The sequence below is a fragment of the Pelodiscus sinensis genome, chromosome 14 (genome assembly GCF_049634645.1).
Source record: "Pelodiscus sinensis isolate JC-2024 chromosome 14, ASM4963464v1, whole genome shotgun sequence".
In the NCBI taxonomy this organism is placed as follows: domain Eukaryota; kingdom Metazoa; phylum Chordata; order Testudines; family Trionychidae; genus Pelodiscus; species Pelodiscus sinensis.
In genome coordinates, this window is record NC_134724.1 from 35,290,816 (window position 1) to 35,314,256 (window position 23,441).

The 23,441-nt window shown below is 56.0% G+C and overlaps 1 protein-coding gene across 2 annotated transcripts in view; it reads right to left on the minus strand.

The window, feature by feature from the left end:
* The window catches only part of LOC102455397 (cytochrome P450 1A5-like), a 68,220-nt gene extending 54,644 nt beyond the window's left edge, over nt 1-13,576 (minus strand). For both annotated transcript variants that reach the window (XM_075897425.1, XM_006126273.4), the window contains exons 1-3: nt 13,266-13,576; nt 1,611-2,475; nt 530-656 (exon numbers count right to left, since the gene is read on the minus strand). In XM_075897425.1, coding sequence (XP_075753540.1) covers nt 530-656; nt 1,611-2,475; nt 13,266-13,561 — 1,288 coding nt within the window. In that variant the 5' untranslated portion in view covers nt 13,562-13,576. The remainder of the gene's footprint in view (nt 1-529; nt 657-1,610; nt 2,476-13,265) is intronic.
* Between the last annotated feature and the right edge of the window lie 9,865 nt (nt 13,577-23,441).

Consider the following 23,441-nt stretch of genomic DNA (forward strand, 5'->3'; position numbering starts at 1 on the left):
TGGGGACCCCGTGCCAGTGGGGGACCATTTTGGTCCCCACTAGTGTGGGTTCCCCGTTGCGCCTCTGCCTCCCCCCACGGAGACGATGCTGGGGGAAGCCGGCTTTTAACACCGGCTCCTGCTCCCCCTGGCTTGGTGTGTCCGTTACAGACACACCAAGGGGGGTGGGAAGCGACTAGTCAACTGGATAACCCAATAAACGTAGGCTTGTCGGGTTGTCGACTCGTCACTTACATCCCTAATCAGGACCAGTGTTGGTAAATAGGGGAACAAAACTCTCTGTTGGGAACTTCATTTCCCCGATTGCTGTCTTCCTACAAACTCTTCCTCAAATGTAGGAAGTCTTTGGGGTTGTTCCTAGTAGGCATGAGAGTGAAATAATGCATATGATCTCTTTTCTGCTACTGAGAGCAGCTGAGAGTGTTCTTATTGGGGGGAGATAAAAAAGGGGCTAATATTTACCAGTTTATTGGAAGGCAAAAATAGAAAGTGGTTTCAGATCTGAAAACATAATGAGGGCTGTTCTTACCGGCTCCAAAGAGGTCATTGACCAGGTTGACAATTTTTTCCTTCGGGAGCTGAATGTTCGCATTGGCTTCCACTTTCTTCTCCTGACTTTGTTCAATCAAGGAGTCCGTGATGTCTCGGATGCTGCCCTGAGAGAGGAAAGTCCAGAGGAAGATGGCATGAAATTCCAGCCTGCTCGGCAGGCAAACTGAGAACAAACCAAGAGCAATTTACTGGTGAAGGGACAGTGTGCTGAAAATCCCACAGGAGTGTAAGTCAACGTTCCTTCTAATTGTTTCCATATGTGTGCGAAATAAATTTTATGTGCCCCAAGGCATGTGCAATGTGCACCACCAATGGAAACAGATGCTGCCAGCTGTGAGCACTCTCTAATCACCTGGGCAACATTTGAATCTTTCCAAGTGGCTGCTCAAGTGCACAGCTTACAGGGAATCCTGGTGGGAGTAAATCCCAGCCGTGACAGAAAGGGGAGGTCGGGAGAGTATTTTCTTCCCCTGCGATCAGTCAGTGACATTTCACTGAGCCATAAAACGAAGGAGATGGGAATACACAGGCAGGAAGTGCAGGATGCCCAAAGAAGCCTCTTTTTGGGAAATAAAAGACAAAGGTGCTAAGCAAAGGAACCCTCAGCATGTGTCTAGAGAGAGAAATTTACTGGTATAGAAACTAGGGTAACTGCTATCCTACAATAGATACAAGGCAGATGCATTTGTAAAATTCCTAGGGTAATACAATGCTATTTTGGCTACTCAGGTTGGCAAAAAAGCAGCATAATCTCCATTCACCCAGCCCAGACTCAAGTGTCCTCTGTGAATTGAGGTCAGCGCTGCTCAGCTGTGTGTCATAGACCCTGTATGGCTAACAATGACTGGAGAGTCTGCTGCTGCTCAGTCGGCAGGGCCCTGTGAAATTGGAGAAAGGTAACGATTCTATCCTGCTCTTTCAATGAAGTGTCATGTGGCCGTCACAGTGACGCCAGCAGGTGCCCCGTGGAGTCGCAGCTGTGCAGGAGCTGAAGGGCACAGGAGGGAAGCGCATCTCAGCTCGGAGCAAGGCCCCCACGTCCCCGCCCAGACTCTTACCTTCTCAAAGCTCACATCGTGCTCCTTGACCATGTCCTGCAGCAACCTGAGGAACCTCCTGTTGAATTCAATAAACTTCTTCATGGTGCGGCTGGGGAGACACTGGAGCACGGGGATGAAATCGGCGAGGTTGCCGGAGGAAGCCACCTCCGTGAACTCGTGCGTCACATTCACAATGTTGAGCAGCTCCTGGTCCTCGTCGCTGTAACGCTTGCCAAAGCACATGGCACAGATGACGTTGGCCACAGAGACCACCACATACCGGTAGGGCTCAAACCTTTTCTTCTCCTCCATCAGCTGCAGGAACTTTCTGACGAGGTAGTCGGCTTCTTTGGAGACGTGCTCCTCAAGCAGGCAGGTGGACGAAGAGTTGGGGCTGGGGGAGACAGAGAAGGTCTTCAGGGCACTCTGGGCCAGTTTCCTGCGAGCTCGCCACACCTCCCCTGAGTCCGTGCTGAAAGTCATGCTCTGGCCGTCCGCAATGAATCGGAAGCTGTAGAGATCAGGGCGCCCCATGAAGTCTTCCGCTTGCTTCACCAGGGCTTGCTTGAGGGTGTCCAAGCCACTCAGCACCAGCACGGGTCGGGTGCCGATCCGGATCTGCATCACGTCGCCATACTCCTGGCTCATCCGGGTCAGGGTCAGGTGTGGATTGCTCCCCAGCTCCAGCAGGTTGCCGATGAGGGGGTAACCCCAGGGTCCTGGCAGCCTCTTCAGCCCCTGGGGGAGCTGCTGCCGGAAGGATCGGATGACCAGGGAGATCAGACAGAAGACAGCAGAGGCAACAAGAATCTCGGTGACAGAGATAGTGCCTTGGCTTCCCGCCAGGGATATGGCAGCCTCCATCTTCAAGGCCCTGAGTAGCCTGGGAAAATGAAACCAAAGGAGAGCAATGGGCGTCTCATTTCCTCAGACTGGACTCCAGACAGGGCCATGACACACTCTGGCCTCCTTTCCAGGAAATCCCTTCTTCCGAAGCCCTTCCCATAGGCTGGCCATGAGCAAGGCTCCAGCCCTTTGACCCTAGAGTTGCTCATCTGCTGTGACTTTCCTCTTACACCCATTTGGGGTCTCCTAGGACACAGCCCAGGAGCCAGAAGATCTGGAGCCAAACCCTGGTTCTGCCACAGATTTCCTGTGGAACCTCAGGCAAGTCACTTCACCCTCCCACCCCTCCACCCTGAGCCTCGGCTTCTCATTGGTCCCATGGGAATAATCACACTTATTAGCTCAGAGGGGTTGTGGAGCTCAGTCGATTAGCTCAAATGTATGCGACACTCTTGGAGACCCGCAGGAGGGAAAAGCTTTAGAACGTTTCGCTTGCTTCGTTGTGGAGTTGTTTGGGTGACACGCTCCTGCCCAGAAGTGAGGAGGAAATGAAAGGGCAGCTTGAAATACACAGGACCCCTCCCCGTTATCTGAACCTTTGGTGAAGTGGGGGAGGGAACTACAGCTCCATCATTATCCACTCTGGCCAGGGACTGTTCGGACTCAGAACACAGACAGTCTGGCCTAAGGGTCAGAGTCAGGAGCAGCACCAATGGTCAGAGAGGAGATTAATAGGCACTCATCTGGAGTGGGATATAGGGGCAGGAACCAGAGATGATGATGCCGAGGATAAGACAGGAGTGGAGCCGGGTCAGATGCAGGTTGCAGGGGAGAAGCAAGGAGCGGATGCAACAAGGTGCCTGCCTAACTGCTCAGACAATCCACCCATTCAGCTCACATTTAGTAGTGGATGGGAGCCAATCAGGTGATCCAGGATCTGTCTTGGGAGTCCCCTAGGACTTCCTGTGGGACCTGACTTTGCAGGGTCATAAGGGGCTACTATGCTGGTGTCCCTATGTGGCAGTGTCTGTAACCCCAGGCCTGGAGTCCAGACCCTTCCCTTAACAAGTTAGGGCCAGATCCTCCACAGGACTTTGGAGTTACCCCAGGATCTGGCCCTAACATTTATCCCTGGGCAGGGCCGTATTAAGGGGGGGGGCTAGCCGGGCAGCTGCCCAGGGCGCCAACCTATGGGGGGCTCCTGATGGCAGCTGTAAGGGGCACAGCATGGCGCCCCTTAGAGCTGCCATCAGGCGCCGCACGCCTGGGGCCGGGGGCCACACAGCGCCCCTTAGAGCTGCAATCAGGCGCCGCACGCCTGGGGCCGGGGGCCACACAGCGCCCCTTAGAGCTGCAATCAGGCGCCGCACGCCTGGGGCCGGGGGCCACACAGCGCCTCTTAGAGCTGCAATCAGGCACCGCACGCCAGGGGCCAGGGGCCACACAGCGCCTCTTAGAGCTGCAATCAGGCGCCGCACACCTGGGGCCAGGGGCCACACGGCGCCCCTTAGAGCTGCCATCAGGCACCGCACGCCAGGGGCCAGGGGCCACACAGCGCCTCTTAGAGCTGCAATCAGGCGCCGCACACCTGGGGCCAGGGGCCACACGGCGCCCCTTAGAGCTGCAATCAGGTGCCGCACGCCCGATAGCAGCTGTAAGGTGCACAGCGCGCTGGGGAGGCGGGGCCACACATGCGCCGTGCGCCCGGGGGCAGAGCCATGCATGCATCACATGCCCGCTGCCCGGGGTGCAGGAATGGCTCGAGCCGGCTCTGTCCCCGGGGCCACTCAAGTTGCAGCCATTATTCCTTGGCACCACGGTGCCAAGCAAACTGGTGGCTTGGACCCAGCGCTGCACTCCAGAAAGGGGGGATCAGTCAATTTTCTCTCCATTCTGCCTTTTTCGGTAGCCATATTGTAAGGCCTAAAACCTAAGGCCTTCGTCTGCAGCCAGAGTGAAAGAGCAGCAGCCTTTAGCTGCAAAGCAGGGAGGGCCGGCAGTCTAAATGGCATGCAAATAATGTCACACCAGGCTGCTTAGAAGCTGCCTCTGTCCTAATGGTCCCCACTGTCACCAGACTGAGAAACAGATCTCAAGATGGGTAGAGAAAACCTAGTGCAACAGCATTTCCTCTGGCAAGGAACCACGTCTCAATTGCTGGGGTTGTGAAACCCTCGCTCTGTGGGTGTGTCTAGACTACAGGGTTTTGTCGACAAAACTATACTTGAGTCTACACTGCCACTGAGTTCTGTCAACATAATGTTGACAGAACTCAGCAGTTTTGTTGACGGCTGGAAACCTCATTCTACGAGGAATAACGCCTTTTGTTGTCAGAGTTCTGTTGTCAGAAGGCGTTATTGCATCTACACTGTCCTTTGCGTCTACACTGTCATGTCAACAAAGCGGCTTGCTTTGTCGACAGAACTGGTTGTAGTCTAGACGCTCTTTGTCGACAAAAGTTTTGTTGACAGTATCTGTCGACAAAAGCCTGTAGTCTAGACCTACCCTTAGATTCTGGGCCCCATTTTCCTAGTCTTTGTCTGTAGGCGCGGTCTGGTTTTGAATGGTTTCTATCAGCTGGATAATTCATTGTGCAAGAGATAAGGTTAGCTCAGTGCTTTGAGCATTGGCCTGCTAACCTGAGGTTGTGAGTTCAATCCTGGAGGGGCCATTTAAGGATTTAGGCCAAATCTGTCAGGGATGGTACTTGGTCCTGCTGTGAGGGCAGAAAACTGGACTTGATGATTTTTCAAGGTCCCTTCCTGCTCTATGGGGTAGGTCTATCTCCATATATTCTAAATCAGCTAAGGTGTTGGGGTCTGATTGGCTAGATAATTCAATTACAATATGTTAGCAAAAGAATTGGGTAAGGTAGCTAAGCAGGACTTGGGCTTCACCATATAAAGTGGGGTCCAAAGAGGAGACCTGGAAGAACTTACCTCCAAGACACAATCAGAGCTACCACAAATCCTTTGAAAAACCGTGCCATGCAGCAGACAGAATGAAGACAAGACTGACTTTGCCTGGCCAACAGGGGAAGTTCACCTGCCTTGATTAGGACTGGTGAGCATGATGAAGTGTGCTTAGCATGTGCATTTTGCTTGCTAATAAATAACGGGTGAGGCTATTTACTAGGTAAGGTTCAGCAAACACCCAGGAAGTTATGCCCTGAGTCCTTGGAATTGGGGTAAGGTTGGGTATTCAGTTAACAGGGTTATACCTTGAGCCCTAGGAATTGCATAAAGGTGGGTGCCCCTAGAGCTTGAGCTTGGGAGTGACAAACAACAAAGGAAGTTTTTCTTCACCCAGGCACAGTCAACCTGTGGAACTCCTTGCCAGAGGATGTGGTGAAGACCAGGACTTTAACAGGGTTCAAGAAAGAACTAGATAAATTCATGGAGGTTAGGTCCATCAATGGCCAGGATGATGGTGTCCCTAGCCGCTGTGTGTCTGGAAACAGAGGGCAGGAAAGGAACCATGTGAGGATTCCCTGTTGTGTTCCCTCTCTCCGGGTCATCTGGCATTAGCCACTGTTGGCAGATGGGATACCGGGCTAGATGGACCTTTGGTCTGACCCAGCCTGGCCGTTCTTGTGAATTTTGTGCAGGTAACTAGCTGGGGGTATGTCTACACTACAAAGTTAATTCGAACTAACAGCTGTTAGTTCGAATTAACTTTCATAGGCGCTACACACGCGAACCGCTAGTTGGAACTTAATTCGAACTAGAGGAGCGCTTAATTCGAACTAGGTAAACCTCATTCTACGAGGACTAACGCCTAGTTCGAATTAACTAGTTCGAATTAAGGGCTGTGTAGCCCCTTAATTCGAACTAGTGGGAGGCTAGCCCTCCCCAGCTTGCCCTGGTGGCCACTCTGGGCACCACCAGGGAAACTCGTCTGCCCCCCTCCCGGCCCCGAAGCCCTTAAAGGGGCATGGGCTGGCTACGGTGCCCGTGCCAGGTGCAAGCCTGCCAGCACCCAGCCAGAAGACCCTGCACCTGGCACGGCTCGAGCCGGCCACCCGCTGCCACCCAGCCCTCCGCCTCTTCCCGGGACCAGGCTGCCGGCTCCCGGGAGCCTGCCCAGGTCCGCAAGAGGCGGGCGCCCGCCTGGTCTAGTGCGGACATTGTGGACCTCATCCTGCGGGAGAGCTTCCTGGTGGAGGAGGAGGAGGACTGAACTCTCCCTGCATGCCCCACTGGGGCCTTCTTCCACCCTCCCCCCCTTCCCTTTTCCCCTTCCTAACCACCCTTCCTAATGTCAAATAAAGACACCTGTTTTGGCAAACAACCTCTCATTTTATTTAACATAAGTGGGGTGGGGGGACGGAGGAGTGAGGGTGGGAGAGGGGAGGGGGAAACCTGGGAGGAGGGAGCTGGAAGGGGAGGGAAGGGAGGAAGGGAATGGAAAGCTCAGGGGTGGGGGTCCGGCTGCCTCTCCCGTCTTGCAGCACTGTGGGTGCGGGGGCCTCGGGGGGGAATGGGTGTGGAGGTTGGGGCAGGAGGGACGGGGGCTGCGGAGGAAGCAGGAGCAGAGGGAGCAGGGGGAGCAGGAGCAGGAGCAGGAGGAAGCGGGAACCGGTCCAGCAGGCTCTGGAGGTGGCCTCTGAGGGCACGGCCCTGCTCCTCCAGCGCCTCCAAGCTCCGCTGGCGCAGCCTCAGGTCCTCCTGGACCCAGTGGTCCTGGGCGCGGAGCTGGTGATCCAGGAAGCGGAGGTGCCGCCTCTGGTACTCCTCCTCGTTCCTGGCTCTCCTGCTGGCCCGGGCGCGGGCGGCTGCTGCAGGCGGGGTGGTGCGCCCTGCAGGCCCAGGTGCTGCGGCTGTGGTGAAACAAGAGCAGCAGTCAATTCTCCCTGGGGCCCAGGTGGGTGAAACCCAGCCCCCCTCTGCAAGGCTAGGGCCCCTGCAGGATCCCCAGCTGCTGCTCCGTGGTGGGCAAGGCCCAGCCGCACGGTCCCAGGGCTCCCTCTCCCTCCAGCCCCCCGTACACATAAGGGGAGCATGATGGTACTCACAGGTGGACGCCTCCCCGGCCTAGGACGACACAGGCGAGCGGCTCTGTGGGGTGCCTCGGGGGTCCTGGGTCCGGGGCAGGCTGCCGCCAGGCTCCTGGCTCTCAGTGTCCTCCTCCTCCTCCTCCGTGTCAGGGAGCGGTCCCTCTGCCCCGGGGTCAATCACCACTCGGGGGGCAGAGATGGCATGAGCCCCCAGGATGCGGTCCAGAGCCAGAAAGTGGGGGCAGGCCTCTGGGTCGGCCCCTGGCAGGCAGGCCCGGGAGTAGGACTGCCGCAGGTCCTTAATCTTGCAGCGGACCTGCTCCCTGTTGCGGTGGTGGCCTCTGGCGGCCAGGCTGGCAGCTATGCGGCCGTAGACGGCCGCTTTCCTGTGGCTAGTGCAGAGATTGTGGACATTGGAAGCTTCCCCCCAAACCTGGATGAGGTCCATGATCTCCACACTAGATCACGCGGGCACCCGCCTCTTGCGTCCCCGGGCAGGCTCCCGGGAGCTGCCAGGCTGGTCCTGGGAAGAGGGGGAGGGCTGGGGGGCATCGGGGGGCTGGCTCATGGGGTGTCAGGTGCAGGGTGTGCTGGCAGGGTGCCGGCAGCCTTGCAACTGGCACAAACTGTGTAGCCAGCCCGTGGCCCTTTAAGGGCTCCGGGGCCGAGAGGGGGGCAGTAGAGTTTGCCTGGTGTTGGCCAGAGTGGCCAGCAGGGCAAGCTGGGAAGGGCTAGCCTCCCACTAGTTCGAACTAAAGGGCTACACAGCCCTTAGTTCGAACTAGTAAGTTCGAACTAGGCGTTAGTCCTCGTGAAATGAGGTTTACCTAGTTCGAATTAAGCGCTCCGCTAGTTTGAATTAAGTTCAAACTAACGGAGCGCTAGTGTAGCGCCTATCAAAGTTAATTCGAACTAACGTTCGTTAGTTCTAATTAACTTTGTAGTGTAGACATACCCGGGCTTCCAGGACCTGGTGCCTGGATGCTGATGCCTGGTGCCTGGATGCCATGGAGGAATGAAATTGACAGGGAAGAAGAAACTGTACCTGTGTCATACCTGAGAAGGACTCGGAGAGCCCATAAAGCAGAAGAAGAGGAACCAACTCCACCTACTGCCCACCCTGGTATCCTGCCAGGGCTGACAAGAGACCACATCCGACGTGCGGTGATTACACTCACACTCCTCAACATGCAATACCTCTTGCTGGGAAAGCACGCCTCACTGGAGAAGAGCTCCCCACCAGGGCGGCCTGTCCATACAGGCAAACTAGGTGGTTGCCGAGGGCACTGAGTTAAATGGGGCGCCAAACGGTGGCGCAATATCATTGAGAGGTTTGGGGGGGGGTGCCGATTGCATGGTTCACCTAGGGCGCCAGTTGCTGGCTGCTAGTCTAGGGCCGCCCCTGCTCCCCACCTCACCCTGTCGCCGTAAGTCCAACCCACCCCTTCTGCAGAGCCAATATTGCGGGCGGCTGTGACACTGTGGAGTTAAAAGTGATCCAAGGGTTTTCCTTAACTAAATTGGGCTCAATTCCACTCTCTGAATGAATGTTCATGATTTAGTATTTGCACTGCAGGAACCTGCCACAGCTGTAAGCAGGCTCCCATTGGTGTAGGGCTGCACAGACACACAGACAGACACAGCCCCTGCCTGAAGTTTCACACCTTTGAAACGAATGTAACCAGATGAGGGAACTGGGGAGGAAGGACTGACTAGCACAGCAAGGAGAAGATCACACTATAACATAGACTAGCCAATGCTTACTTGGGGGGCACTGAATCGTAACTAATATGATGATAGGACAGAGGTTGATATGTTTATGACTTGTGGAGAGAAAGTGAAAAGGAAAAGTTACTTACGTGTTCCCATAAGAACTAGGGGTCACCACATGAAATGAAGAGGTAACAGGTATAAAACACACACAAAAGGAAGCTTTTTTTGTGCAACACACAGTGAACCTGTGGAACTCCTTGCCAGAGGATGTTGTGAAGACCAGAATTTTAACAGGGTACAGAAAAGAGCTAGATAAATTCATGGAAGGTAGGTCCATCAATGCTTATTAGCAGCGCTTGCCGAACCACGGCGAGCCCTGCTCGCCAGCCACGCTGTCCGACAGTCTGTGCATGTGCAGATCGCCCGAACCCAGCTCTTCTGGGTTACAATCTACTTGCCATGGGTGAGTAGATTGTATAATTTGTCAAACCCTGCTTATTAGCCAGATTGGGTAGTAATGGTGTCCCTAGCCTCTGTGTGTCTGGGGCTGGAAATGGATGACAGGAGAGGGATCACGTGATGGTTCCCAGTTCTGTTCACTCCCTCAGGGGCATTTGGCACTGGCCACTGTCGGCAGACAGGATGCTGGGCTAGATGGACCTTTGGTCTGACCCAGTCTGGCCGTTCTTATAAGTGGCATTAGTTGAAAAATAGGAGAGGGAGGGAAATTACAAATCAAATCAAACAAGTACATCTCAGAAAACGTTCTCCATTTTTTGGTCAATGTTTTGAAGCCAGGGAGACTTTTCAGCCAGCTCCGGTTACAAGCTAGTGTGTCTGATCTCAGCGCTCCAGGAATGCAAATGAGACCTAGCCATAGGAAGCTGGCTAATTTCTCGAAGGCTGCTCAGGAAGAGAGGGTGAAGGAGGAGGGATATGACTCAGATCAGGTGGGTGTTTAGTGCCTGGAAGGAATTACAAAGACATTTGTGAGCCAAGTGGAGAAAAGCCTGGGTGACCAATGAGCCAGTACTGTGAAAGGTGAAGGTTTCTTGCACACAGAAGTGCATTGACTGATCTGTGATTAGTTTCCTGCTGTCTAACTCAGGGCTAACTCTAAGCCCCGTTTTACCCCCCTTATGGAAAGATCCTGTTGACTTTATTCTCCAGAGATCTCCATCCCATTCGTCGTCCTCTAGGCTGTATTCCAAAAATATCTCTGCGAGAGAATTCTATAGGGGCCCCCCAAAACCTATAGAAACGCTCTCACTCTGCTAAATTCTGTTGGTTTGTACAGTAATTTTTTGAGCTCTCTTAGGGTATGTCTACACTACAGAGTTAGTTCGAACTAAAGGACGTTAGTTCGAACTAACTTTCATAGGCGCTACACTAGCACTCCGCTAGTTCGAACTTAATTCGAACTAGCAGAGCGCTTAGTTCGAACTAGGAAAACCTCGTTTTACGAGGATTAAGCCTAGTTCGAACTAGGTAGTTCGAATTAAGGGCTGTGTAGCCCCTTAATTCGAACTAGTGGGAGGCTAGCCCTCCCCAGGTTTCCCTGGTGGCCACTCTGGCCAACACCAGGGAAACTCGTCTGCCCCCCTCCCGGCCCCAGACCCCTTAAAGGGGCACGGGCTGGCTACGGTGCCCATGCCAGGTGTAAGCCTGCCAGCACCCAGCTAGCAAACCCTGCACCTGGCACGGCTCGAGCCAGCCACCCGATGCCCCCCAGCCCTCCCCCTCTTCCCGGGACCAGGCTGGCGGCTCCCAGGAGCTTGCCCGGGACCGCAAGAGGCGGGCACCAGCCTGGTCTAGAGCGGACATCGTGGACCTTGTCCACGATCTCCACACTAGGCACAGGAATGTGGCCGGCTAGGGCAGGAGAGCTGCCAGCCTGGCCACCCAGGAGCAGGTGTGCAAGAGAATCAAAGGGGTCCACTGAGACCCCCGACCCTGAGCCCTCAGCTTACAATGGCCATCCTGGGTCAGACCAAAGGTCCATCTAGCCCAGTAGCCTGTCTGCCGATAGTGGCCAACCCTAGGGACCCTGGAGGGGATAGACCGAAGACAGTGACCAAGCCATTTGTCTCGTGCCATCCCTCTCCAGCCTTCCACAAACAGAGGCCAGGGACACCACTCCTACCCCCTGGCTAATAGCACTCCATGGACCCAACCTCCATGACTTGATCTCACTTCCCTTTAAACTCTGTTCTAGTTGTAGCCTTCACAGCCTCCTGCAGCAAGGAGTTCCACAGGTTAACTCTTTGCTTTGTCAAGAAGAACAACTTTCTCTTACTAGTTTGAAGCCTGCTACCCATTCCTTTCCTTTGGTGTCCTCTAGTCCTTCTTTATGGGAACTAATGAAGAACTTTTCTGTATGCACCCTCTCCACCCAACTCCTGCTTTTAGAGACCTCTATCCTGTCCCCCTTCTGTCTCCTCTTTTTTAAGCAGAAAAGTCCCAGTCTCTTTAGCCTCTCTTTATATGGGACCTGTTCCCAACCTCTGATCATTGTAGTTGCCCTCCCCTCTCCCAGCCTCTCTCTTCCCCTCTCCCACCTCCTTTTCCCAGTCTCCCCCAGTTTTGTTCAATAAAGACAGATTCCATTTTTTAACACAATTGTCCTTTATTTTGTACATCAAGAAAAGGGGCTAGGGAAGGGTAAGTGGAAGGAGGTGAGGGAGGAATGGGGTACGAGCCCCCGATGGGGAGGACTGGGCTGGCTCTGCGGACTTCTGGGGGTGGAAGCTCTCCTGCAGCCCCCCAATTGCCCCCTCTCCCCAGATGGCAGCCTGCGGCAAGTGCAGCCGGGCTGATGGCCGAGTGCTGTGATGTGCCCAGTGTGGGCACTCCGGGCACTCCAAGCCAGGACTGGTTTGCAAGCAGGGCACCCCTGAGAACTGTCTGTCCGGGGTGGGGGTCGGGACCCTTTAAGCGCAGCCCTCGGCTAGCCTGAGACAGCATCTCCATGCTCTAAGTCCTCCTCTGATGCCCTGCCGGCACTGCTTCCGGACATCCTTAACCCCGGTTCAGGGTCCACTTAATGTGGACGCGCTAGTTCGAATTAGCAAAACGCTAATTCGAACTAGTTTTTAGCTTAATTAGCTTAGTTCGAATTAGCGCTGTAGTGTAGACGTACCCACAGATTGCTATAGAACCCCTGTTGGTTTCTTCCCAGCTACGTGCTATGGGGCTTTTGCAAAAGGACAGCTGTGCTGAGATCTGAGTCCGTTTTCTGTCCTGAAAAAGCCCAAGTTCTCTGGGGCTTTCCATGAACAATGACAGCCTTCACGTCTGTTCCTAGAGCTGAACAGTTGGTGTTATTTGGACCCGGGGAATCAGAATACCAGCCAAGCTTTTCCAAAGGGACGAGTGGTTTTGGGTGGCTCCTGGTTTTGGGTGCCCGGGGGGAGAAAGAGGGGGGTGGTTTTCAGAGGGTGGGTGATCAGCATGGAGAAATTGGAGAAGGTCCAGAGAAGGGCCACAAAATGATGAAAGGTCGAGAGAACATGAGCTACGAGGGAAGACTGAAAGAACTGGGCTTGTTTAGTTTGGAAAGGAGAAGACTGAGGGGGGACATGAGAGCTGTTTTCAAGTAGCTAAAAGGGTGTCACAAGGAGGAGGGAGAAAAATTGTTCTCCTTGGGCTCTGAGGACAGGACAAGAAGCAATGGGCTTACACTGCAGCAAGGGAGGTTTAGGTTGGGTGTTAGGAAAACCTTCCTGTCAGGGTGGTTAAACACTGGAATAAATTGCCTGGGAAGGTTGTGGAAGCTCCATCGCTGGAGATATTGAAGAGCAGGTTGGACAGACACCTGTCAGGGAGGGTCTAGATGGTGCTGGGTCCTGCCATGACGGCAGGAGACTGGACTCGATGACTCTCGAGGTCCCTTCAGTTCTAGTGCTCTAGGATTCTTTGATGCTGAACATCCGTCCCTCTTTTGAGACATCTCAGATTGGGCTCCCGCCAAATGGAAGTCCCCAGAATGGCTTGGGAAACCCTCGCTCAGCCAAGTGCCCCTCTGAGAGAGACCCACCCTGGACAGCCACTTCCCACTGTCCCTGCACAAGCGGTTAAACGATCCCTGGCACGATGGAGTTCAACTCCCCCTACAGTACCTGTGTGTCCCAGCGGAGTGACGGCGCTCAGCCTGCAGGGGCCGCCTGGCTAGATGTTCCTTGGGGATGGCGTGAAGAGTCTCTCCCCACCGTGTCTGGCGCTCGCTCTTCTGGACTATGACCTGGGTCCTCCTCCCAGGCAGGAGGGTCCCTGTCAGACAGCTTTCTATGCCCCTCCCCTGAAATGTGATTGGCTGGCCATCCTGCTTGTATCCTCCGAGCCACCTGACGTGACGGAAGACCAAGCTACAGAACACGCAGCAGTGTCCATGTGCTGGGCCTGAGACCAAGCCCATCAAAGAATTCAACAGGGCATCTTGCCATTGACTTCAGGGACCTTTGGGGCAAGCCCTTAGCTGCATGGCTGATGCACGTTTCACCCTGAGCAGCAAAGGCAGGATGGGGACTAGAGCGTGTACCCTTTGGCCAAGAGGACCAGAGCATGCTCCTTACACCCTAGCCTGGACGCGGTGTCTCCTGTCTCAGGCGTGTGGCCATCTGCCCGAGACCCAGGCTCTCTGTAAAGTCTGTCCTCTCCTGAGGTGGGGTTTTGACTGGAGCCAGGGAAAACGTGTCCTCTGCCAGCCCAGCAGTAGCGGCTGGAGGGCTGAGTGAGCCGGGGGAGGGAGGGAAGCCAAGGTCAGAGACAGAGGGCAGGCTGACACAGAGGGGTCTGTAACCTGCCGTCCGGGCAGAAGGGTGTCACGTGCCAGGAACCCATTCAGAGGCAGCTCTCCCCTGCCCCCGGCGCAGATCAGGTTAACGATTGCCCAGGTTCGCGTGAGAAGCCATTTGGCTGGCTTTCCCCACTGCTCCCCCTGCAGCCGCACAGGGTGAGCTTGGGAGGCGGGTCCGAGGGGGAGAGCGGAGGAATTCGCTCCTCTGAACGCACCTTTGACACATGGCCGGATGCGGCATCGCGTGAGAAGGCAGCGGGGCCAGATAAGCAAGAGCTGCACTTTGGGAAAGTCCCGGGCAAGGTGCAACCCGCAGGGAGACCCTGGCTCCTCCAGGCCTCTCCCAGGCCGAGTGAAACCCCACTGCGGAGGCAGAAGCAGAGGAACACGTTCCGTACAGCAGGAGAGATTCCCACAGCACCCGGGGGTGGGGGGTGGACGTTGCAGGCTCCCGCTGCATATGGGGTACGGGTTCCATCATGGTCCCTGGCCTGATTCACCCTCTTTGTCTGGTAGGTCTATACTGGTACAGCCGCCAGGGGCATGGCGAGGGGGAAACAGAGGGGGAGACCTCCCTGGCCTGGCAGACATCAGACACTTGGAACCCCCACAGCTAGGTCTCCAGCATCTGCCCTCCACGCCTGGCTGTCTAAAAAACTGGGGGCGTCAAGGGCTGTAGCTTGGGACAGGGAATCAGCTGGGAAGAGGCCAGCGGAGGGGAGAAGGAATCTGGATTTTATGTGATGGAGAACTTACAGGAAACCCAGATGCATGAACTGCAGCCTATGAGTCAACTTTCTCCAGGGAAGCCCCTGACTTTGAGTGTCTCTGTATGTCGGGGGCTCGGCTTGAGACATCTAGGCTACGTCTAGACTGGCATATTTTCCGGAAATGCTTTTAACAGAAAAGTTTTCTGTTAAAAGCATTTTCAGAACAGAGCGTCTAGATTGGCAGGACGCTTTTCTGCAAAACCACTTTTTGCAGAAAAGCGCCCATGCCAATCTAGACGCGCTTTTCCGCAAAAAAGCCCCGATCGTCATTTTCACCTTCGGAGCTTTTTTGCGGAAAACAAATCTGAGCTGTCTACACTGGCCCTTTTGCGCAAAAGCTTTGCGCAAAAGGGACTTTTGCCCAAACGGGAGCAGCATAGTATTTCCGCAAGAAGCACTGATTTCAGACAGTAGGAAGTCAGTGCTCTTGCAGAAATTCAAGCGGCCAGTGTAGACAGCTGGCCAGTTTTTCCGGAAAAGCAGCTGATTTTCTGGAAAAACTGGCCAATCTAGACACAGCCCTAGCGAGGGATGTTCTTGAGATCTTTAGGATGTAGGTCAGTGGTCCCCAAACTGGGGCCCGCCTCCCTTGGAGGGGGAGGAACATTTGGGGAGCACGGCAGCACCTGGGCCAGACCCCACAGGGGGCAGGAAGAGAGAGCCACCCATTCCAACTTCGCTGTAGCTTTGCTCCTGGCTCGAGCTCTGCCTACTCCTAGCCATGGGTCCTGGCTCCCAGCCATGGCTCACGGTCCCTGGCTCCCCGTTCCTGCCTGCATCTCGGCTCCCAGTTCCCAGATATGCCCCCCCTCCCAGCCCCCGCTCCTGACTGCAGATCCAGCCTTAACCCCAGCTGCCCACCATGACTCTGGCCCCTCATCATCCCACCCCCAGCTCTGGGGGTCCAAGGAAGGGGAGTGTGTGAGCCAAACGTTTGGGGACCCCAGTGTGAGCTGTGTGGGGCAGGGACTGTCTGGCTGTGTCTAGACTGCATCCCTTTTCCGGAAAAGGGATGCAAATTAGACCTATCGCAATTGCAAATGAAGTGGGGATTTAAATCTCCCCCGCTTCTTTAGCTGCCGCTTTTTTCTGGCTCGGAGCTTTGCCGGAAAAAAGCGCCAGTTTAGACGCGGATCTTTTGGAAAATAAAGCCTTTTCCGAAAGATCTCTTATTTTAATAAGGCTCCAATGACTCTAACTCAGCTCGGGGCGGGGGGGAGGGGGAATCCGACCAAGATGCTGCACAAAGCCAGCCTGTTAGTGCAGGGTTCCCGCGGAGGGAGCCTTTCCGCACGCCGGCGCTCAGGTGCCCCTCGGATGCTGCCTCACAGCAGAAACGTGTCCCACAGCCCTTCTGCCTCCGTCCCCTTCCCCGGCACCAGGGAGAGCCGAGCTCCTCCTTCCCACCCTCTCTCAGCCTGGGATACTCCCAGGCAGAGTCCCTCCCACGGCTGGCTCTGCCCCCTGCTGTGGCTTGGGGCTCTCCTCCAGCCCTCAGGCTTCCTGGGCGCCCCCCAGCAGCCCCTCGGAGAGCTCCCAGGCAGCCGTAATTCAAACCACACCCACCCACCCCACATCTCGTTCCAGTCTCACTTCCCTCCTGGGTTCTTCCCCAGCTCCCCATGCCTTGGACGGGACAGTGGCCAGAGAGCTGCTCCCCTGGGTCTGTCTGCACCCCAGCCCCCCCCCCCCCCCCCCGAGATCAGCAGGAAATGCCCCCACGGCCCCTGTGCAGGCCCTTAGTGGCCTTCAGCCTCTGTCCTCTCCCAGTTCCCTGCTCCTTAGACAGGACAGACACTCCCCCTGAGCCTTCCTCCAGCCCCAGCATCTCCCACACCCAGGCCTCCCTGCTCCCGGCCTTACTCGCTCCCTCCCTGGCTCCCAAGCCCCCTTCTATACCTCCTGATCACCAGCGCTACCCTGCCCTAGTCAGGCCTAGCCAGGGTATCCCTGAGCAGTCGGGAGCCGTTGGTTTTTCAACATTCTGAGTAACATGCAGGTTGAGGCTCCGGGAATCACAGGACTGTGGTCAAGGAAGGTCTGCAACAGGGGTGGGCAAAAGGGCCTCCGTGGGCCGGATCTAGCCCACCAAGCAGGTTGATCTGGCCCGTGAAGGCCCTGCCGCTCCCCCGCCCCCAGGTCAATGAGGGCCTGGGGGCAGGGGAAAGCGCACAAAGTTTCCTCCGCCCTGCCGGGAGCACGTGGTACTTCGAAGCGCCATGAGCTCCTGATGGGGCAGGAGGAGACTTCGTGCGCTTCCCCCCACCCCCAAGCCCCAGGTCTCTTCCCACCGCCAGGGGCATGGGTGCTTAGTGGGAAGGGAGGGGCAAAGGGGCTCCCCAACCCCAGACCAATCATGGTCTGTGGGTGGGGCAGCCAGAAGCATCGTGGCTCCACCCCTTCCATTTGAGGCCCCGCCCCTTCCCATGAGGCCCAGGAATTTTTGAAGTGGCCCCCGGCAAAAAACGATTGCCTACCCTTGGTCTACAGAGATCACAGGACTGTTGTCAAGGAAGGTGGCCACAGCCAGAGGGACCCTTTCGAAACTGAGGCAGAGTGCGAGGGTGAAGCCTGACTTGGTGCACGGATGGACTTATGGGACAGCTGCTCAAACGTGTGATGCTCAAGCCAGGCCTTGAGCAGCGGCACCTAAAGTGATGGGGACCCAGATCTTCAGTGGGGCTCAGATCAGGCGCAGGGCTGCTTTTGCGTGGCCCCTCTCTTGTCCATGGCAAGAGCAGAGATGTGTGTGTCCAGCCCCCAGTGGTGACCAGGGTCGGAAGGAGTCGAGCTGGGCCAAGAAGGCCCCGTCTCACCAATACTCCAAACGGGGCTCTGGCCGTCGGGCAGGGGAGGAGCGTGCAGAGGCCGACAGAAGGGAGGCGGCCAGTTTGCAGCTTGGGGGAAAAGCACACCCCAGGAGAGGGCTGGGGAGGACCCAGCTGGGAGGGAGGCTGTCGGGAGTCTGGAAAGGGAGCTGGGAATGCATGTTGTGGCAGACTGCGGAGCTGGGCCCGGTTGTGACTCTGGGGGGTGAGTGGCTGCAACTTCCCCCCAATCTGAAGAGTGCAAGGAGGCGGGGTGTGCTCCTGCCCCGCTGGGGATCAGCTGACAGCTGCCCCAGGAAGAAGTGGCTCACACTCCAGGCTTGTCCTCGTAGAGCCCTGGGCTGAGACCAGTGGAGAGGAAAGGGGCCAGTTCCCCTCTTGGGGCCTGTCTCCCTCCCTCCCACCTCTCTTTCCATCGGGGAGAACGCCAGAGCTCTGGGGACTGATGGGCCGGGGCTGCCCCCTGGCCAGTTGGGCTCTGAGTGAAACCCGCCACAGGGCGTCAAAGCTTCAGCGAGACTCTTCCTGCCCGGGCCCTGCTCCGACCCAGGTTAACGATTGCCCAGGCTTGCGTGAGAAGCCCTTTGGCGCAGTTCCTCCCCCCCCCCCCCCCCCCCCCCCCCGGTAAACAGGGCAGGATGGGGGAGGGGAGGTGGAGCAGCAGGAGGGGGGCTGGAGAGATAGGGGAGGTGAAAGGGGCAGCACAGGGAAAGGGCAGGAAAGTTCATTCCTCCTGCAACCCTGCCTGCACTGCCAGCGCTGCGCTGAGATGGGACAGGTTAGCAGGACATGCCGAGGGGAGGCCCAGGACAATGTAGAAAGCCTGTGACCGGCCTCCATCCTCACTCTTGGTCGGCCCTGATAGTCCCCATGGCTACGTCTAGACTGGCATGATTTTCCGCAAATGCTTTTAACGGAAAAGTTTTTCCATTAAAAGCATTTGTGGAAAAGAGCATCTAGATTGGCACGGACGCTTTTGCGCAAAAGCACTTTTTGCGGAAAAGCATCCGTGCCAATCTAGATGCGGTTTTGCACAAGAAAGACCCGATCGTCATTTTCGCCATCGGGGCTTTTTTGCGCAAAACGGTTCTCAGTTGTCCGCACTGGCCCTCTTGCGCAAAAGCATTTGTGCAAGAGGGCTTTTTCCGAACGGGAGAGTCATTGTATTTGCGGAAGAACACTGACAATCTTACATTAGATCGGCAGTGTTCTTGCGCAAATTCAAAGCGGCCAGTGTAGACAGCTGGCAAGTTTTTCCTTGTCAGGCTAGACGCAGCCCATGTGTCCTCAGCAGGCTTCCCCCCAGGCTGACTTGCCCTTGCTCGAGCCCAGTGAAATGCAGGGGAAATTATAAAACAAATCACCTCGCATATAAACATTGCACCGACACTTCACTTACATCTGAAGAAGTGGGCTGTGCCCATGGAAGCTCATGATCCCATCGACATGTTTTGTTCATCTATAAAGTGTTACCAGCCCATTGGTTGGTTTTTAAGTTTACCCTGCACAGACGAACTTGGCTACCCCCAGACGCTTACATTTCAGGGTACGTTGTAAGCAACGGCATGACCGTTTCGTTTGCATTGACTTCACAGGTGCTTTTCATGCGGCCTCTTGTCAAACAAGGCAAGTATTTAGATGGGTTGATGTCCCCCGGGGAGGCCCTCTGAATACCCCAGGGGTTTGCATGCCCCTGGTGGAGGACCACAGCTGGGGGGCACTTCTTTCAGTGCATTTTGCCATCATCTTGTGACGAAAATGACATGCATTTTCTTTTTGGTCGGAATGGGCTCACGGCATTGCTGGACCACAGATGTTGCCGGACCAGAGAGGTTCAACTTATACCAGGATCATTGTCACCTCCTTACCAGCAAGTGGTTCCTGGGTCGCCAGGGGTCTAGTTCTGTTTCCAGGCTGTGTATGTGGGAGGTTCAGAGCTGGGCGGGAGCTGCAGATATCATAAGAACATAAGCACGGCCGTACTGGGTCAGACCAAAGGTCCATCTAGCCCAGTAGCCTGTCTGCCAACAGTGGCCAGCACCAGGTGCCCCAAAGAGGGTGGACCGAAGACAATGATCAAGTGATTTGTCTCCTGCCATCCCTCTCCAGCCTCTGACAAACAGAGGCCAGGGACACAATTTCTATCCCCTGGCTAATAGCCTTTTATGGACCTAACCTCCATGAAATTATCTAGCTTCTCTTTAAACTCTATTATAGTCCTAGCCTTCACAGCCTCCTCTGGCAAGGAGTTCCACAGGTTGACTACACGCTGTGTGAAGAAGAACTTTCTTTTATTAGTTTTAAACCTGCTCCCCATTAACTTCATTTGGTGACCTCTAGTTCTTCTATTATGGGAACTAATGAATAGCTTTTCTTTATTCGCCCTCTCCACACCACTCACGATTTTCGCCCCTCTCAATCCTACAACAGCAGCAGTTTCTGCAGCTCTGGTCCCAAGAGAACTACTGGGTTTGGCTTCCCACTCCAGATTCCCAGCGGCACTCCCTTTTGGCCCAGCTGCCCCATGATCAGGATGAAGGAGATCCTTCAAACTGGAGGGAGCAGCTTGGAGCTGCAGCCCCATGCACAAGGCTGTAATGCCACTCAGACAAATTCAGCCTGGTTAGTCCCCCTGCAGGACAACCCTAAAAGGTCCTGCAGCCCTGGAGGCCACAACACCTGGAGTGTGGGGAGCTACATAGTATATCCCCTGGGTGAGAAATACTCAGCCAGCCAGGTAGCTTTGCTGGTGACGACTGGCCTTGGCAATTGACAAACGGCTCCTGAGAACCACTGCTCCAGACCACGCCCCTTTTCTCTTCCGTTATTTTAACCAAGCATCTCAAGGGCAAGGTTTTTATCCCCCCTTTCCATGTAAAGATTTGCAAGCTCTTCAATGGATCTTAAGAAAACACAGCTCCTGCCCCCAGAGATTATATCCTCAATCCCAAATGAAGGCAGAGATGGGGTTAGAAGACATGACCAAGGTCATGAAGGAAATGTGTGGCAGAGTAGGGGCCAGGCCTCAGATCTCTTGAATCCCAGGGGTCTGCTCTATCTTCTGGACTCAGAGAATAACTCAGAGGGGGACACCTTCAAGAGGCCAGGGAGCAGGCCTTTCTCCTCTGGATAGGCCCAATCAACCTGGTCCCATAACAGGAGAGAAGGAATCGGCCTGCCAGCTGGGCAGGGCAGGGAGGTGACTGAGCAGCAGATTCCAGGGCTTGCCAATCAGCTGCCTGAGCCTCCCCCTGCTAGGATCAGCCCGGCCTTTGTCTGGGGCTGTGGGGCAGGGAGCAGTGCCCAAGAGGAGCCCCAGGGAGGGGTCTGGCCTGGAGCAAGGCTGGCTAATAGCCCTGGCCCCGGCCCAGCAGACGGTAACTCGCCCGCTGCCTTTGGCTCTGTCCCCAGGCTCGACGGGCCGCCAGCGCCACTGGTCCAGCGCTGGCCTCCTCCAGGACTTGCCTCTGACAAGGGCGCGGCCCCTTTAAGAGCGCCCCGAGCGTGACTGAGTGACCAGGGCTGAGTGACAGGTCACTAGGTTCTCACGCGAAACTCCGAGCCAGGGGCTGCCGCGGCGCCTATTTGCACGGAGCCGGCAGCTGCTCCCCCCCTCCCCCCATTCTCGCGGGGGGGGGGGGGGCGATCTGTGCTCCTCCCCCCCATTCCACGTGGCTCAGCTGCCCCGCGGGGGGCGATTGCTGCTTCCCCCCGGCAGAACGGTCCCTCCCCAGGCCAGGCTCCTGCTCCCAGCGCGGCGATCCCGCTCCCCCCGCCCCAGACACGCGTGGGCCTGGCGTGTCTCTCTCCTTGCCCCGCGCCTCGCAGGGCTGGGAGCCGGGCTCGCCCCCTCGCACTGGGATCGCCTGCCAAGCCCAGCTGCGCCTCCCCGGGTGTGACCGGGGTCCGGGGGCGTCCGGGCTTCCCGCAGGTTGCATCGGGGCAGCGCCCTTCCCACGGGGCAGCCGCCTGCCCCAGCCCCTCTCCCTTCTCACGCGATGCCCCGGCCTGCCAGCGCTGCACACCAGGCCTCCCAGTCCGGAGCGGCGCCCTGCCCTGCCCTCGGTCCCTCGGCCGCTCTGACTTGGCTCCCCGGCCCCCCACACCCAGTGCCCGAGTCCTGTTTGTGTCTGCACGGGAAAAGCGGGGAAACGCAGCCAACAGCTTCGCACGCGAACCTGGGCAATCTTTAACCCGAGCGGGGCCAGGGCCAGACGGGGCTGCCTGATACACTTTAACCTCCGGCTGCGGTCCGCATCCCTTCCCAGCCCCCACCCCCCTCATTCCTGTCCCTCGGCCTTCTGGCCCCGAGTCGCCGGGGAGAGAAAGGGACAAAACCCGAGACAACCCAACCTCGCCAGAAAGGCAGCCCCGGGGCCCTTTTCCATCTGCTTCTTTGGGGCGGGGTTCTCTGCGGGCGTTACAGTCACGGGGGCTGAAAGCCGCGGGAGGGGGGAGGTTTGGAAATTGTCTCCATCGGGGCGAGCATCTCGCAGGCTGGGATTAGTGCTTTAAACAGGACTAGGCAGCCCTTTAAAGATCCATTAAAAAGATAGCTTCCCCAATAATCACCCCTAAGATCATTATCTCATACACAGACACTAACCTCCCCCCTCAACCTCCCTCTGTTCTAAAATCTGATTTGTCAATGTTATATGTGTTCACTTTTTTTGAATTGTATCCCTTTGGTATCTATGGTCGTGTCAATTTTCTTCCACAATTTGATCTGAGGAAGTGGGTCTGGCCCACGAAAGCTCATCACCTAATAAACCATCTGGTTAGTCTTTAAAGTGCTGCATTGTCCTGTCTTTTGTTTCAGCAAGACCAGACTAGCAGGGCTACATCTCTATTGCTTTAAACAGGGCTGCGCTGCCCTGGCTGGTTAATTTCGTTTCGCCAATTGAGAGGAGTGACTCTAGACACCAGCTTGTTTCAGCCACAGGAAGCCCTGGTCAGTTTCACTGGGCCCAGAATGCAGGGGGACCGAGTCACTGCGATCTCACATTCCCTGTTGGGGGGGGGGGGTGAAATTCCGTTTTCTTGAGGAGCCTGCTCCCCACCTCAACTCCAGCCGGGTGAAATGCGGCAGGGACATCCGTGTGGCTGCTGTGAGGACGTTGCTGCAGATGTGCCCCGGAATTCAGGGTGGGTAACCGGATAAACCCACCCCCCTGCCCCAACCTGACAAAGTCCTTCAGATGGGAGACTAGCTTCCACCTCCCGCCTGTCATCCTGTCACTCCCGTGCAGCTTTCCTAGTCAGTTTCCCCCTTTGCATCTCGGCGGTGATCTCGCTGAGCGTCCTCCCCAGCTGCAAAAGTGACACTTGGGCCATTTCCAAATGTGCATCCCTTGTTAGCAGCAGGATCACCCCTTGGCAGCAGCGGCCTGCCCTGATAGAAACTCCAGGAAGGGATATTTGCAGGGGAGGGGAGATGGGGAGGGTCCTGCTTCATTCCCCATTGAAGGAGAATTCCTGCCTGAATTCCCCCTAATTCACCCCTCAGCCTGGAACTTTAAGAAACAGCTGCTCTCCGGCCTTTGCTGCTGGAGATGCCAGTGTCTTTGGATCCGGGAGGAGCTAATGGCCATGGCTCAGCCTTCAGCCGGGAGGGATTGACCCAGGGAAGATGACAAAGAGATAATAACAGAGGTCATGGGATGTGGGCTATAATAACATCGTGTCTGGGATGGGTCCAGAGACACCAATCGCCTACATATCATCAGGTCTCCTGTGGCTAATTGGTTGTTTGCATGACACTAGGGATGCATGTCATAAGAGAAACACAACACCCAATTCAGTACAAGACACAAGCGAACGAGAAGCGGAGCAAGCCAGCTTCTTCTACCAAGTTTCCCAGCCTTTGTTCTCCCTTGCTGGTTTCTTTTCAGGAATCAAGCC